The sequence below is a fragment of the Martes martes genome (genome assembly GCF_963455335.1).
Source record: "Martes martes genome assembly, chromosome: 1".
In the NCBI taxonomy this organism is placed as follows: domain Eukaryota; kingdom Metazoa; phylum Chordata; class Mammalia; order Carnivora; family Mustelidae; genus Martes; species Martes martes.
In genome coordinates, this window is record NC_137888.1 from 4,137,821 (window position 1) to 4,154,921 (window position 17,101).

At 47.7% G+C, this 17,101-nt stretch overlaps 1 protein-coding gene across 2 annotated transcripts in view; it reads right to left on the bottom strand.

Moving 5' to 3' along the window:
- Window positions 1–2,196: 2,196 nt before the first annotated feature.
- FAM3B (FAM3 metabolism regulating signaling molecule B) overlaps window positions 2,197–17,101 on the bottom strand; it is a 36,374-nt gene continuing 21,469 nt past the window's right edge. For both annotated transcript variants that reach the window (XM_080828244.1, XM_080828243.1), the window contains exons 4-8: window positions 11,888–11,946; window positions 10,918–10,968; window positions 9,850–9,937; window positions 8,452–8,584; window positions 2,197–2,322 (exon numbers count right to left, since the gene is read on the bottom strand). In XM_080828244.1, the coding sequence (XP_080684370.1) occupies window positions 2,233–2,322; window positions 8,452–8,584; window positions 9,850–9,937; window positions 10,918–10,968; window positions 11,888–11,946 (421 nt within the window). In that variant the 3' untranslated portion in view covers window positions 2,197–2,232. The remainder of the gene's footprint in view (window positions 2,323–8,451; window positions 8,585–9,849; window positions 9,938–10,917; window positions 10,969–11,887; window positions 11,947–17,101) is intronic.

Sequence of the window (17,101 nt, forward strand, 5' to 3'; positions counted from 1 at the left end):
AGGTCACGGCTGAGGAGGGCGCTCTCCGGAAGCTCTGTGTTTGGCGGCTCAGCGTGACGGCCAAGCGTGGAGAGACGTGTGAGAGCAGACGCGGGGCTCTCCCGGGGGCTGGTCCCCAGAGGCTCAGACGCGCCCGCACTCGGTGCCCTCGTGAACAGCAAACAGGACACAGCAAACAGGTGCTCCCCGGGCGGGATGGGGGAGTACCCGGGAGGGCCACCGTAGGCGCCGGCGGAGGCGGAGGGGTCCCAGCACTGTCTCAGGGCAGGGGAGGGCCCAGAATCTCCCATCCCGGAATAGGACTCTGAGACGTGATCGGCCAGGAGGCCCTGAGGTGAACTGAGATCGGAGAAAATGGTCCTTCCAGCTGGACCACGGATAGGCTCCCTCCTCCTTTCTTTAGTCCAGAAATGTCTACGGGCACCAGAGCTTAGCACCAAAAGGGAACCGAAGCTGTGTCCCTGGGGAGGCCATACCACACCCCACAGTCCCGGTGACCTAAACAGCAGACATTTGCTCTCCCTCAGTCTGGGGCCAGAAGTCCAAGGTGCTGCCCGGCCTGCACTCCCTCTGCGGGCTGGGGGCGGGGAGGAGGCATCTGTCTGCTCCAGGCCTCTCCCCAGGCTTCTAGGGGTTTCCTGGCATCTTTGCCTTCTTGGCTTGTGGAAACGTCACCCGGACCTCTGCCTCCATGCTCTGTGTCTACGTCCCCCTGTGCATAAGGACACGGTCACCCTGGCTCGAGGTCCACCCTACTCCCCCAACTCGCTCCCCCTGCAATGACCCTATTTCCAAATAGGGGCACCTTCGGAGGTCCCAGGGGTTAGGATCTCAACTTAGGAATCTCGCAGGGACAGAGTTTAGTCCATAATGGGGCCTGAGCCATGGGCCTAGCTGGTGGTCTGCAGACTCCTCTGCAGAGAGGCCCTGGCTCCCCGAGGGGCTACTGCTCAGGGCCGTGGGCCAGCAGGCACCAGATCCTCCTGGGGCCAGAGCCCCAGAGCCCGGCTTGGCTTGCAGGGTCAGTGTGTGCCCGCTCACACTCACCCCTGCCTGTGGGAGGATGGCCCCCTTGTCCCTGCACGGCTGATACCCCCGGATACCGCCCGGCAATGGGAAGCAGGACATGGGGTTCACACGTGTGTGTCCTGCCAGGGGCTTGGGGGCGTCTGGGATTCCTGCTCCTTCTGGCTTCCGTGCCTACAGGGACCCTCCTCTGGCCTGGCTCCCAGCACCCTCTGGCCAAGCCTGGCTGATCTGCGACTCACATGCCAAATGACGAAGAAATCAGTCCCACAGTAAGTCACCAAGCCAGGGGCGGTTTGCCACTTTGAAGGGTGCTGACATTCAAAGCGCCAGGTGCTGCTGGGTTTTTGAAAGGAGTCCTCCTGATAAAGATGCTTATACACATTCACCCATCCCAAGTCCTCCCCCTTCCACCTGAAATGCTGGAGGCTCTGGGAGGCAAGACCCCTAACTCGACCTCAGAGCCAGGCCCGGAGTGGTGTTAGAATGGGTGTTTGGCCACGGCGTGACTGCCTGAACCCCAGATCAGAGGCATCGTCGGACGTCCTTCATTGAGCCTGGGTATCTTGGACACTTGGATCTAACGATGTGTTCCTGGGAATTGCGGGGTATCTAGCTGTCCTCTTGAGAGCAGAGCTTACTGGGCCTGCCAGGGCTCCTCCTGCCGGGCCCGTCGAGTGCACCCCTGCGTTTGCCTGGGTCTCCTCCGCTACTGTGGTGATGCTCCTGCTAGAAGGCAGACGTGCCCAGATCTGCAGGGTGAATCACAGACCCCCAGGGCTCAGTGGGAGTGGACAAAGACAGCTTTGCCAAGCTCTCTGGCCGCGCTCAGTGTCCTAGGAGAGGACAGCCCGGAAGGAGGGTGTGTTTCGTGGCTGTATCTCAGGGCACATGCATAGGTCCAATCCCACGTGGCTCCGCACCCCGACAAACAGGGCTTGCTTCCCCCAGCCTCTCCTTTCCAGGGCACATCCCCTCCTCCCTCACCATCCCCATCCATTCCAGTCTTCCTGCTCAGGAATGCCTTCATTAGAGAATTCTGGCATAAACGTACCGTGTGCCAGGACTGGATACGACCAGCAAACATGGCTCGCTTGAAGATAGCCCTCAAATGCTCATCAAATATTGACTGTCGGCCAAGATTCCTGGGCCAGACCACACCACACGGGTCTACATATCACACGTTTATTAGGGCTGCGTGCAACGTTAGCTCGGTGGTTTCGGTATGCAGCCTTCTATCTGCACCTCTGCCGGCCAGCCAGAGTATCTGTTCCTTGCGCTATCAGAGTGGTTGATCTGTGTGAAGAAAAGAGAAGAATTTTATTTAGCCACTAATCTTTTCAACAAATATTTAACGTGTCAGTTACTAGCAAAGTCATGTAAAGAGAATCATTTCCTAGAACGGGATTTGCTCTAACCTACTCTGGGTACTTGATTTTTTCCCCTCAATGTGTTTCTTAATAATATTTGAACGAGGTGTTAATGAAGTTATAGAACCTTCTGCAATGAAACCATGTTCTAGCGTCCACGCCTCCAGCAGAGTAGCCACCTGCCACATCGGATTCGTGAGTGCTTAAAATGTGGCTAGTGAGACTGATGAACCTGATTTTAAATTCTATTTAATTTAAATAAAGGTAAATGTAAATGCAAATTTGGCTAGAAGCCGCCATATTGGACGGCATAGCTCAAAGGTTTAATTTTCAATTCTCTGGGTGTAGGGGAGTATTTTTTTGAGGGAAACTGTAGAGTCCCTTACTCAGCAAATGTGTGTTCATATGGACTGGGCTTTAATCCTTCATATCTTTGATGTTTTCACAGTAACAGAGCACCTTAGCCTGATACAAAAGAGGGATAATTTGCATTGTTATGAAACTGTGGAATTCTAGTTTTATATTCCTTTCTATGTAACAGCTTTAGGAAGATGTAATTCACATACTATAAAATTAACCCATTTAAGCATACGATTCAATGGTTTTTAGTATTCACAGAGATACGCCACCATCAGCACAATCAACTTTCAAACATTCTAGTCCCCTGAACAAGCAGGGGCACACCTGTCAGTGGTGACTCCCCACTGTCCACAGCTCTAGGCAGCCACTCATCTACTTTGTCTCTCCAGATTTTGTCTTTCTATAAATTTCATACAGATAGAATCATACCAATATGTGTTTTCTGTGTGTTGGTTTTTCTTCACTTAGCATATGTTGAGGGTTCACCTGTGTCGTAGCACAGATTGGCAGTCGTCTCTTTATGCGGTTGCATAACATTCCCGTGAATGGATACACCATATTTTATTATACATTTTTAATCTGTTAATTAGACATGTGGATTGTTTTCCCTTTTTTTTGGCTATTATGGATAATACTGCTATGAACATTCACTTACTATGTTTTCATTCTATCAGCTAAATATTGAAAAGTAGGATTACTGGGTTAGCTGGTAACTGTATGTCTAACTTTTTGAGGAATTGCCAGAATGTTCCCCAAAGCAGTTGTATATCACATTTCCTCCAGCAGAGTATGAGGGTTCGAATTTCTCCACATCCTTGTCCACACTTCTTAGTAGGTCTTGGGTATTACAGTCATCCTAGTGAGTCACTGGGTTTTATTTGCATTTTCCTAATGGCTAGCAAGGAGCATCTTTCCATGGGCTTATTGGCCATCTACATGTCTTTGAAGAACGGCCCAGTCAGATCCTTTGACTATTTTAAAATTGGGTTGTCTTTTTATTATTGAGTTGTAAGAGTTCTTTATATATGCTGGATACATGTCCTTCATTTGCATAGATGTTCTCCCATTCTGTGGGTTACCTTTTCAGTTTCTGGATGGTATTTGTGCTTTCTTCCGTCCTTTGTGCTTTTGCTATTCTATCAAAGAAACTACGTCTAACCCAGGGTCACAAAGACTTATGCCTATGTTTTCTTCTGAGAGTTCAGTAGTTCTAGTTCTTACATTTAGTTATTTGACCCACTTTGACTGAGTTTTTGTATATGGTGTGAGGTTGGTGTCCCAATTCATTCTTCAGCGTGTGGATATCCAGTTGTCTCAGTGACACTGGTTGAGAACATGACTCATTCCTCAAAGGCCCCGCATCGGAAAGCTCTGTCATGTGTGGAGGAGAGCGAAGTGGAGGGGTAGTGGCTTCAGCAGCGTGTGGGGCATTGCAGCATGGAAATCAGAGTAGGAGGGGACTGGCTGGGCTGCAAAGAGAAGGGTTCCAGACTGGTCTGGTTCCAGACTGCCAGGGACCAAGATGGAGACCACGCGGGAGGTGATGTTAATGATGATCCCGGGCTGAGTACACCAAGTGGGCCAGGCTGACCACCCACAGTTCAGGGCAAAGACAAGGAGGCTCAGGCACATGACATCACTGTCCTCGGGTCACTAAGCTCAGGGCAAGAGTGTCTAGGTCCGGATTCAGGCTATGCTGCTTCAGGCTTCTACCCTCCTCTATGTCGAAGTTTGTAGGTCTCAGATTCCTCCCCTTTAGAACACTGGAATCAGCCCTAAAGTCTCTAATGCTTTATTTTTATTTTATTATTTTTTAGAAACTGTTTATTTTCCATCAGTCTTATTTCCATCGCGTTTGCCTCTGTGGAGGAGCGGCTTTGGACCACTCAGTGGTTGCTCCTACCCATTCCATAGCCCGAGCAGCGGGAGTAGCCAACCCGTCTTCCGCGTCTGGCTGAGTCTTCGGGAGGGAAGTGCTGACCAGGCCCAGCGCGCACTTGTTTGACCTTGATGAGTCTGCACCTTCAAGTTCAGCAGTCATTCGGGAGCTGGAGCAGTCCACCCTGAAATCCCTCCTTGGTCACGGCCTTTCCAGCACCGGCCTGCTCTTCTCTGCAATCTCGTCAGCATCTCTGTGAAGTAAAGATCAGACACGACCGTCCTCGGGCGCACCCGGGGAAATGGTGCCACGCATGCGCAGAACTTCCCAGGCCAGCATCCTCCACTTCGGATCCCCTGAGTGAGCTCCACTGTTGTTGCAAGGAATGGCGATGTCCAAGTTGTGCAGGTGAGAGTCTGTGCTCCGCAGAGCGACGGTGGGCAGGTTAACGTAAGACGCCTCTGTGACAGGCTGGTGGTCAGCCTGCGGTCAGTTACCACCCGGGTCTGGGCTCCTGGAAGGCTGCTTGATCTGGTTAGTGAGGGCTCCGGGAGGGAGGTGACCGGCAACAGCCCACTGCAGCCCAGTGCCCTGGCTGGGATTCACAGATGACAGGATGCTGATGTCAGCCGGGTTTTCAATGACAGCAATGACACGAGCCGCCAGCAGAAGCTTCTCTCAGGTTTCCTCGGGTTCATGATGTGGATGCCTTCACTTTTCTTCTGGAGGTGTGCTGCTCCATTTGGAAGTCAACGCTGGTGCCACCCAAGTTCCTGCGGCAAGGAATTCAAGGACATCCTCCTCTTTCACTTGCAGGACGCCTGAGGCTCTGGACGTGGTGACAGTTTCCCTTTAAGCTGGGACAGGAACAACTCTGTATTGACCCCTCCCTGGGTAGTGTGAAACAAAGCAAGTCTCTTCCATTTTAAAATTCAGTTCAATGGGTAATAGGGCTGGTGAAGGCTTCTGAACATGGGGGTGACCTGCGGGCTGTGCCTGGGAAGCTGGCTCTGGGAGCAGCAGGAGGGCAGGGTGGGGACAGCGGCTGGGGACCGGCCAGGGCCCGGAAGGCCTGCCCCACACAGCCACACACCACCCCTGGGGAAGTCCACGCAGCAAGTCTGCATACCCCAAACAGGAAGGCATACTGATTTCCCCAGTAGCACTTGACTCGATCTCTGAGTGAGACCCTCTTGAGGCTCTGTCCCCAGCTCAGGCCTCAATCAGCATCTGAGCAAACCCTCTTTCGTGTCCCTAAGCCACGGCTCTAACAGCTCCCACCAGCACCGCTCACAGCATTCAAGTCTCATCCTCCTACTCTTGGAACGACTGAGATGACAACCTTCAACACACATGTATAGGCAAGACAGGCCTTTCCCTGAAATTCCCATAGAGCCCCTGCTCCAAAAAGCTGGTTCTCTAAACTCAGGGCAGCTGTTCGGACACCCCCTCTGTCCTTGATTCCTCCCTTTTCAGAAACTCACTCTTATAAAGAAGATAAGGAAGCAAGGGCCATTGCTACTTTGCAATTCAAATGAAGTTTTACTTTAAATGTCTTAGTGGAACATTAATAGGGAAGCTGTTTGTTGAGATGTTAGGGCTGCCTCCTCACTCCAGGCTTTTCTGATAGTGGGGACACACTGGGGCCCCAGAGGGCACGGCAAGGAGGGCAGCACTTTCTACAGGGCCTGGTCTGCGCTCTGGCTGGGTCCCCGACCCGGGGCTGGTGGGGAGAGGCCCCCAGGGAGATGGGAGGGTGGCGGAAGGAGGGCGCAGAGTAATGCAGCTGGAGAAGGAGCAGAATGGCTGAAAGGTGATGTTAGGGGGAAGCTGGGAGGGGCACATGGGATTGGGACCTCCATCAGGACAATGCGTCCAACCCTTCCCGTGCATCAGAATCACCGGCCAGGCCCCACCCTGAGAGTGCAGCTCGGGTGGCCTGCAAAGTCACTCTGGATTCCAGGACTCTGCTCGGTTCTCGGCCTGGCCCTGCATGCTGTTCTCATTGACTCTTCAGGTGTGGTAGGTGTGGTCACGTTTACTCTGCGATAGGTGTGGTCTTTACTCCTTTCTCCTGAGAGGTGATTCTGAGGCACAGAGAGGCTGAGTAACTTTCCCAAGACCACACAGCCGAGCAGATGAAGCCGGGGGATCCTTAGGTGTCCAGACTGCTGCTGGTCATACAAGGGCAGAGGAGAGGAACGCTGTCTTAATAGGCAGGGTCAGCCTGATGAAGGCCACGGGTCGGTGGGGTGCGTCCCCGCTTCGGAGCCGCTGGGCCCTGAGGAGCTACCTAGCCTTTGTCCCATTGCCCAGAGCAGCAGACGGGCCCACAGAGGTCAAGTGGTTTGCGTGGGATCACTCGTGGCCCCTGGCAAATCTGACACGGGACTCCAAGCCCCTGCCCCTGGCTGTGCCTGGCTTAGCGCACTATGCCATGTGGTCCAGACGGTGCTACTGCACAGAGCCCGGGACATGCCTCTCATTAGGACATGTGTCTGAAGTCCCGCCGGTACACTGGGTGTCCAGACCCAGTCACTAGTACCAAGAAGTCCACGCTAGAGCACCGAGTAGATGCTCCTGACGCGTCCTGCACGACTGGCTTCGGTCCGCAAAAGAACGCGAGAGTCACAAGGGGGAATGTGCTTTTCTCGACGTGTGTTAAACAAGCCTGATTTCGGAGCCTCCAGAATGCTGTGGTCCGGGGGGCTTCAGAGGGGCTGCGGGGCTTCCCCTGTTTGCTGGTCATGCATCATCTGCTCGTGTGGCCACACTGACCTCCCAGCTCCCCCGGCCCCCTTCCCCTGCGAGGGGATCCTGCCAACAAGGAGAGGCCCAGCTGCGGTCTGCTTCTGTCGGTCTCCCTTCCCAGACCCACAACCATAGCACATGGTGCCAAGAGGGGACCAGGACCAGGACCAGGGGTCTCAGCCTGAAGTCAGAAGCAGCCTCTCGCCCGGGCTAGGGAGCCCAGTCTCTGTCTCCTCCGAGTTTCTGGCTCCAGGAGAGGAAGCCTTTCCCTGGGAAGAGTCGGTGACTTCGTTCCGTGGTTGAGCCACTGCTCCTTCCTCTCCTGGGCGCTGTCTTGTCTCCCAAAGAGCTGTGTCTCCCAAAGGGGCCGTGTGACCGTCCCCAGAGGCGTCAGCTGGGGACTCCGACATTCACCAGTGCTGAGTTGCAATTTTCACAGGCGACCAAATTAATTCATTACAACTTGATTCTCTTGCTCTTTACTACTCCTCCATAAAGGGGACACGATGGGGGCTTAAAAGCAAGCTGGCGTTGAGCCATGGCAGCACCTCGAGCTGGGTTTATCCCGTGTGTTCGGAACCTGCACGCACAGGCCGGATGAGCCCGTCACCCGGCGCTGTCACCGGCCTCTGAACACAGGCAAGGGACCGAGAGGCTTGCCACAGCCCGTGCGGGCTGCCGCATGACAGAAGGAGGGACCCACAGCCCATGAGGAACCGTCTACTTTTAAAGAGATTTGGGAAGCGTGAACTTCAGTCGAGTGACTTTTCCTGATGTAACGGGCAAGGTCTACACACCCCACAGGATGGACTATTTTACTTACAACGATGGATCAGGCCCCTACCGCCATTCGCCCGGGACTCGGGAATGGAGAGTCCCAGGCACATTCCCACGAGCGAACCCAGGGCTCAAACCCAGGCAGCCGGCTCCGCGTGGCCCTGCGTGGCAAGCATTTCACACAGGAATGTCCTGGGGGCCGGGAGCCATCACTGACCCACAACCTTAAAAATCACAGGGTGTCCTACACTAACCACTTGTGGGAAGTGACATTTAGAAAGCACTTACATTTTCTCTCTGAATTTCTGCAGGAAGCTCGAAGCCTTTTGCTGTGAGGAACACCCAGCTGGACCTGAACCGGATGTTCCTGATTTGTTTACTTCCAAGTGCTTCTATGACCTCCTTGGCATCCTCCTTCAGCCTGGGGGGAGAGAGGAAAGGCATGTGAATGTCCCCGTGGAGACTTCGGTGTATCACACCTCCGTTGTCCTGGCAAAGAGGCTTCTAGATCAACCCACCTTCTCCTGGGGCATACAGCGGGAGGGCGTCAAATTTCTAGTTAAACATACGACGACATCAGGGGCTCTCTGAGCCTCAGGTTTGGGCACAGAGTTTTAATTCTTAATTCTCAAAAGCCCTGTATCTTGGGATCAAATCACACCTTCACGTTTAGCCAATGTAATTTTTGGTCTTTGCTGCCCCTCGTGTTCACTGACCACAAAAGGAGGCAGAAGTTGGCGAAAGGTGAAAGGACAGGTCAAAACAGTCCCTTTCATTTTCAGAAAGATTAGTATCAAGAAAGAAAAAAAGCCCCAAGGGGCGCCTGGGTGGCTCAGTGGGTTAAAGCCTCTGCCTTCGGCTCGGGTCATGATCCCAGTGTCCTGGGATCGAGCCCCGCGTCGGGCTCTCTGCTCCGTGGAGAGCCTGCTCTCTCCTCTCTCTCTGCCTGCCTCTCTGCCTACTTGTTATCTCTGTCTGTCAAGTAAATAAATAAAATCTTAAAAAAAAAAAAAGAAAAGAAAAAGAAAAAAAGCCCCAAATCAACGCCACCATTGTAAAAGCAGGCGCTTAGAGTAAGCAAAGGGAGGAGGGCAGAAAGGGAAAGGAAAAAACATGAGCTGAGATTTTCCTGAGTTAAATCAGAATTTTCCCAAGCGTGTATCAAATAACTTCTGGCTGATAAGATGCTCTATTAAAAATAGGACCCGAGGCCAAATAAATTTGGGGAATGCCTTGTTCAGGGGCCAGACTTACAGGGCACAGAAGTACTCTGAGGTTCGTGGAAGGTTCACAGAAGTTTGGCTGTGAACACACAAGTGTTTGCTCAGAAGAGCAAACCTCCGAGCCACACGGGGGCCAGACCAACTTCTTTGCACAGGAAGGGGTGCGTCTGTGTGTGTGTGTGTGTGTGTGTGTGTGTGTGTTTCCTTTTCATTCAATTGTTATTCATACAGAGAATTTTTTCCCGATTTCCTTTCCTATTTCTGTAAGTCCCACCCTGAGTGTAGCTTTTCTGTCCAAATCCGGGTCTGTGGCGGCTCTTTCTTGCTCCCGAGAATATTCCTTAGCGTCTAGGACTGAACACAGTCCCCTTTGTCATGGGCTCCCCTTCCTTCTCCTTAAGAAAGCCCCCTGCTCCAGCTGGCTTCCTCGTCCCCGCCGCGGGGACAGTCCGTCCACGCTCACCTGCTCGCACCGTCGTCTTGGGTCACCATGAAGAGCAGGGACTTGGGAGGTGCACTCTGAATGAAGGTCGCCATCGGTCCAGAGTTATCTGTCAGGTCAATGCAAATCTGCTTTAGGTCCCTGTTGCTTGCTTCCCCAGACGCTGTGCCTCCTCTGGGCTTAGCTGTCGTGTCCTCTGAATCTTCCAATTCCTGGCGCTCGTCTCCACTAGTGAGTGGATGGCTGCTGGGCTCCATGCTGGAACCCGCAGAAGCGAGGGGCATGGGCACATCGTGAGGATTCTATGACTCTAACTGGAGGCCAGCGACAACCACCACAGAGGAGTCCCAGGACAACAACATGCGGAATGGGGCCAGAAATCAGACTTGCAGACCAGACTGAGCATGGCAAGTCTTTGTTGAGGGACGTATCTGGGCCTCACAGCAACAAAAGGAAGCTGATCTCAAACCCCATTATTTCCCACTGGGCCGTTTATGGTGGTGCTCACCTTAATTACAGAGTAAAAATGCACAGTTCCTGTAAGTGTGTCCAGACATTTCTTATTACTCTGTTCTCTTTATAAAGCCTTGTTTTTAATAATTCTTCCTGTTCGATAAAAATAAAAGGGGCTGCCATATCCTGACTGACCTCTGCACTCAAGCCCAGTGCCCAGACTGGAGAGACCACAGAAGGAGAACGTGCACTGCGTGTCCCGGGACGTGTGTGCGGAGCGCAGGGGCGTACCACAAGCAGGACAGGAGTAATGACGTTCAGGGCTGGAGGCTGATCACATTGTTTTATGTACATTTGATTTAAAAAATGTCTTCTCTTATTATCTGATGAAGCAACAAAAATAAAAGGCCCAGGACAAGGGTGACCTGAGAAGACATTTCCTAGGTACCGCCTTCAAACTTGATCATATGAACTCAATTAAGAGACAAGGAGGGCTTGTGTCAGACTGTTCTAGAATACTCCTATGAACTTCTGGCACCTTATTTTAGTAGACAACTGAGAATGTTTGACACTTTGATTTGTGTCTTTTTATCTTCATGCTTCTAATTCATTTTCATAGGAAAAGAGTTTTCTTACCACCTTCAAACATATCAAAATACCGTGATGCTATCGCTTTCCCAGTCACATCTGAAAATAAAAGAAATCGTTTTTAAAAAGAACGTTCAGTGGACTCAGGGTCCATCTGTGGCACTGTGGTGCTCAAAACGGCACTCCTCGGGCTGGTCAGCGGTTCTAGAACTTTCCTCCTGCCGGCTGCCAGCTGGGTGGACCTTCTGCTCTGTCCTGCTGCCCCTGCCTCTCCCACAGGAACCCCAGAGCGCCCACCTCAGCCCCCTCTGCTTCGGACTTTAGGTTTTCTAGTGGGATTCTCAGGGCAGGTGTGTTTTGTCTCAGTTCCCACAGCCCCGTGGTCAGGGGACCATGCACCCCACGTGCTCTCAGTCACGGCGCACAGAGCCCTTTCCCCGAACCTCTGACAGGTCTCCTGGTTATGGGTCTCTGGTGGCAGCTGTGACAGGATGTCTTCCCCAGACCTAAGAATAGGCCAAGCTTTGCTCCCCTGAGGCCCTAGTTGGTCTTTTCTCACAGAGGTGGGAACCGGCTTCTAGCCTCACCCTCTGCAGGGTGGAATCCAAGAGCGACTCCAGGATGGTCTGTGCCCTCACAGCCTGCTTATCTGACTTGACCCCTGCCTTCTGCTGGTCCTTTTCCATTTTCTTAAAGGCCTATTAGACCATTTTAAAAAACAAACTTTGTGTTTAGTAATCTCTACACCCAACATGGAGTTCGAACACACGACCCTGAGATCAAGAGTCGCACGTTATTCTGAGCCAGCCAGGAGCCCCTGACTTTTTTCTTTTTTTCCAGGAACCACAAATGACCTGTAAAATGAGGTATTATAAAAATAATCAAAGAATTTTAAAATGCATTAAAATATAATCCCAGACTAGATCATTTGCAAAAATCATTGAAAACCCAAGGTATCTTTGAAAATCCAATCATGGAAACTTTAAGGAAGTTTGAAAGAAAACATTTAATAACTCACAATTGACAATGGCAATATTTATTCCTCTTCCAACATTTCTAGTCTTTTCTCCCATGAGCCTGAAATGTAAATCAGAGTCAGTCAAAGAATCCCTGTCTTACTAAGCAATGAGTAGGGCTCCCTGTTCCATAAGCCCTTCTCTTGGCAGAACCCCAGTCCCTACCATTGGCACTTGCCATTTCCTCGAAGAGATGCACAGGCCTTGGCTCAGATCCCTTGAAAGTCACCCTCATCCTTGCTCCGTACATACCCACCCCCAAGGTTCTACAGAATCAGTCCCTCGGGGAACTTGGAAGCTGCTCTTACTCCTACGATCTAGACAAATGACCAGAGACAGGAAAATCTAGGATTTTTTGAGCACAGGCTCTTTACAAACATTTTCTCACACTCTTCCACCACCTCCCAAGCATTCATTTTTCCATCTTACAGACAGGAAGTCATAAGTGGTCGATTAGCTGGGCATGGATCTCACCCAAGTCTGCTACCCATGTATACACTCTCTTTCCTTGTACTGATAGAGGTCTGGTTGGACTCTTGGCGATCCTTTCATCCAGCCACAAAATGGAAGACAATTTACCTCCTCAAATAAATACTTCCTATTATTTCACTTAATTTTCACGTTTAAGTTGGAGAATAGGACCAACTTCAAATGAATTGTGACCTAAAACCAGTAAGAAGACTGACTTTCCTGGAGATGGTATTTATTATTGAAGATCCTAGAATTTTGTGTGTGTTTGCCCCCTCTGTCAAGTTTTTTTTTTTTTTTTTTTTTTTTTTTTTTAAGATTTCATTTATTTAGTTGAGAGAGAGAGAAAGAGAGAGAGCATTAGAGGGGAGAAGGTCAGAGGGAGAAGCAGACTCCCCACTAAGCAGGGAGCCCGATGCGGGGCTTGGTCCCAGGACCCTGAGATCATGACCTGAGCTGAAGGCAGACACTCAACTGACTGAGCCCCTCAGGTGCCTGATAGCGCCATCAGGTTTTAGAGTCAGGGTTATGCTAGCGTCACAAAAAGAATTAGAAAGTTTTCCTCCTTTCCCCATGCTTTGAAATAGTGGTTACAGCACTGTCATTTTCTATCTGCTCTTAACACCTTTATCTAAACTCCCCTGGGGGCTTTCTAGTCTGAGTCCTTTTGGGAAGAGTAGCTTTTTGACAACTTTAGAGAATATTCTATAATATTTTGAAAAAGAAAAAGAAACTTCCATTTATGATAATGGAAAGTGGGGATAATCTGAACCTAACTTCTCATAGAGAATAATTTAAAAATGGGATTTAAAGAGTATCTACTAGACTATATTGGAGACTTCACAAGGAAATAAAGAGCGCCAAAGCCAGGATGTGGGGGAATACTAAGTTTCAAGGGGGTGAGCCCAGCAAATAAAGCTATTTCGCCTCAGGAGCATTTGCTAACTAATTCCAGAAAAAGTATCAAAGGAGATGAGCAGCACTTTTGAGAACCACGTGAGGTGAGGCTTGGGGGATAAAAGTTGGAAGCCAGGGCCCACCAAAGGGAAGGCCATGTTAAATCCTCCAATCTTATTTGGGTTGGGGTCAAAAATGGTTGAATCTCAAAAATAAGAATGAACCAGAAATAGATCAGAGCTTGAATAACAGCAGCCAAATTTTAAGTCAACCAGGTGGGTCCCCCCAAATCTCAGTCTTTAACATTTATTCAGACCATTCTATTCTGCTAATGATTCTAAGCCCCCAGTTTATACCAAGCAAAAACCCTCAGAAAAAGAAGAGACCACCTAATACTTCATTTATCCAAAAGATTTCAAAATAACTATACTTAAAATACTAATGAAGACAATAAATAAAAGCAAAACATTTCAAACTGGTTAGAAGAAGTACAAAATGAAGCTCTAAATCTAAATTAATGTGACAAGCACAGTTGGTGGTCAGTGGAGGGGATTCACAGCACATCAGGCACAGGAGAAGATCTGTAAACTGAGTGACAGCTCAGAGGAAAACAGCTCTGTCTACAACGAAAGAAAGATACAAAGATGGAGAATACAAAACAGACTGAAAGCTACTGAGAACGTAATAATAAGATCTGATGTATGTTTGTTAGGGGTCTCAGATGCTCAGGAGAAGGTAAATGGGGCAGAAGACACAATGGCAGAGAATTTGTTCAATGTGATGAAGAACTCTGATTTGTACGTATTTAAGAAGCCCAATGAGCCTCAAAGAAAATAAAGCGGTAACAACAGAAACAGCAGGGTACAAATGCTGAAGACCAAAGACAAGGGAAAAATCTTAAAGACAGTCGGCGAGGTGAGGAAAAGGCCGTTACGTTCATCAAATCAGCAATTCAATTGTTCACTGACTCTCAAGAAAAACAATGGAAGCCAGAAGACAATGGAACGGTCTCTGCCTGGGCTGAAACACTACCCGGGAAAATCTCTCAGTAAGGATGATGAGATAAAGGTGTTTCAGAGAAAAGTAAATTGAGACAATTCACCACCAGCAGACCATACAGAAGCTTTTGTTCTGTATCTTTTGCTGTAATAAACCTTATCTGTAAGTATTAGCTGTTCCTGAGTCTTACAAGTTCCTCTAGGAGATCACGGAAGTTGAGGGTATCTGTGTAATCCTCCCCCCCCAGAACAATACCCAATTGAAATACACGCACATGTACACAAACAGACGTGATTATATTACACATTTGAAGCGTCGGTGGACCTATCTCAGCTTGCTTTCAATTAAGAATTTCTTTTGTTTTTGTTTGCATTTTATTTAATTTTTGAATATGCAACATGTTCACAGGGTTCAAAAATCACCATTATGTGTAAGAATAAAATCACACCCCAAGAAATCTATACCCTCCACTTTGTTCTCCTCATCCCTTTTCCATTTGCATTAATTTATTTTAGTTTCTGATTTATCCTTCCAGGGTTCGTTTTTATGTCAAAAATAAGCAAACTGCATATGTATAATTAGTATACATTAATGTATGTATTATACATATATACATTTATATATATGTACGAGTACAGTTACATGTGAGTATATTTATGTATATGCCTGTATCCTTTACCATATTCTTTTCTTTTAAGATTTTATTTATTTATTTGACAGACAGAGATCACAAATAAGCAGAGAGGCAGGCAGAGAGGGGGGAGGAGAAGCAGACTCCCCACTGAGCAGAGAGCCCGATGCAGGGCTCAATCCCAGGTCCCTGAGATCATGACCTGAGCCGAAGCCAGAGGCTTAACCCACTGAGCCACCCAGGCGCCCCTCCCTTACCATATTCTTTTATAAAAAACTGGTAAATGTGTTGCTCTGAGTTCTGTGAGCCATTCTAGCAAATAACCAAACCCAAAGAGCGAAACATGGGAACTCTGGTTTACAGGCAATCGGTCAGAAGTATAATGACAATCTGGGACTTGGGATTGGCATCTGAAGTTGGCAGGGGTGTGGTGGTGGAAAGTCTTGTGAAACTAAAGCCCTTAACCTGTGGAGTCTGAGGCCATCTTCAAGTAGATATATCAGAATCGAGTTGGACTGTAGATCCATCCCCCAGCTGGTATTGCAGATATTTGCTTGCAGTGGGGAGAAATGACAACACATTTGATGACCAGAGTAAAATGCACTCAAGAGTACTGTGCAGAGCATAAAGGAAATCAGTAGTTTAAGGAAAGTAGTAGAAAACTACTGTTTCCCTTTATGCACCCCAAAATAATGGGGCTCACTCGAGAAGAAACAGATAACTTGAGTAGCTCTGTATTTATTAAAGAAAGTGAAATTTGTATTTAAAAATCTTCTCACAAAGAAAATTCTAGGCCAGAAGTCTTCACTGGGAAATTGCACCAAATCCTTCAATAAATAATACTAATTCTTTACCAACTCTCTCAGAGTATTGCAGGGAATACTCACCAACACATTCTGCCTTGACACCAAAACCAGATAAAAAAATAACAAGAAAACTACAGACAAATATCCCTCATGAACACAGATATAAAAATTCTTAATAAAATTTTAACAAACTGAATCTAACAACATATAAAAAGGATAGGATATTGTAAGCAAGTGGGATTTATCTAAAAAATGCAAGGTTGGTTTAACGTCCAAAAAAGCAATTCACCATATTAGCAGACTAAAAAAGACAAACCATATAATCACCTCAAGAGATGCAGAAAAAAACATCTGACAAAATCCAATATCCATCACTGATTAAAAACTCTCAGAAACCTTGAAATAGAAGGAATTTCTTCAACCTGATAAAAGACTTCTACAAAAAATCCCTAATTAACATCATACTTAATGATGAATGATGGAATGCTTTCTCTCCAAGACAAGGAAAAAGGCAATTATGTCTACTCTCATCATTTCCATTCAGCATTGTAACGGAGGTTCTCTCCCGTGCATTCAGGCAAGAAAAAGAAAACAAAGGCATGCAGATTAGAAAGTGGTAAAACTGCCTTTTATTGGGGCTGGGGTGGGGACGGTTAGCTGACATTACTATCTATGTAGAAAATCCAATGTTAAAAAAAAAAACAAAACTACTAGAACTAATAAGTGAGCTTAGCAAGGTTGTGGGATATAAAATCATTATACAAAAATCAATTCTATTTCTATATACAAGCAATGAACAGTTGTAAATTAAAATTTAAAAAATACTACAGCATCAAAAATTAAATACTTAGAGATAAATGTAGTGAAAGAGCTGCAAGACATGTACACTGAATACCATAAAAATATCTCTGAATCAAGTTAAAGAAAATTTAAGTAAATGGAGAGCAAAAATGTTTGTTGAGTAAAAGATTAAATATTGCTAAACGTCAGTTTTCCCCAAATTGATTTAGAGTTCCAATGCCATCCCAATAAAAAACCAACAGGCTTTTGTGTAGAAATTCATAAGTTGACTCTACAATTCATATGAATATAGGAAGAATCTAGGATAGTGAAAATAATTTTGAAAAAGGAAAACAAAACTGAAGAAATTATGTTATTAAACTTCAGGAATTACTGTAAAGTTACATTTATCAAAACATTGTATATAGTGAAAAGACAGATAAATGGAAGAGACTGGAGAACCCAGAGTTAGATACACAATATATATATGGTCACTTGATTTTTGCCAATGGTGCAAAGGAAAATCAGTAGAGTAAAACAGTATTCTGAATAAATGGTGCTAGAACAATTGGATATCCCATTAAAAAATGACTTCAATCCATATTTTATAGCATACATAAAAATTAACCCCAAAT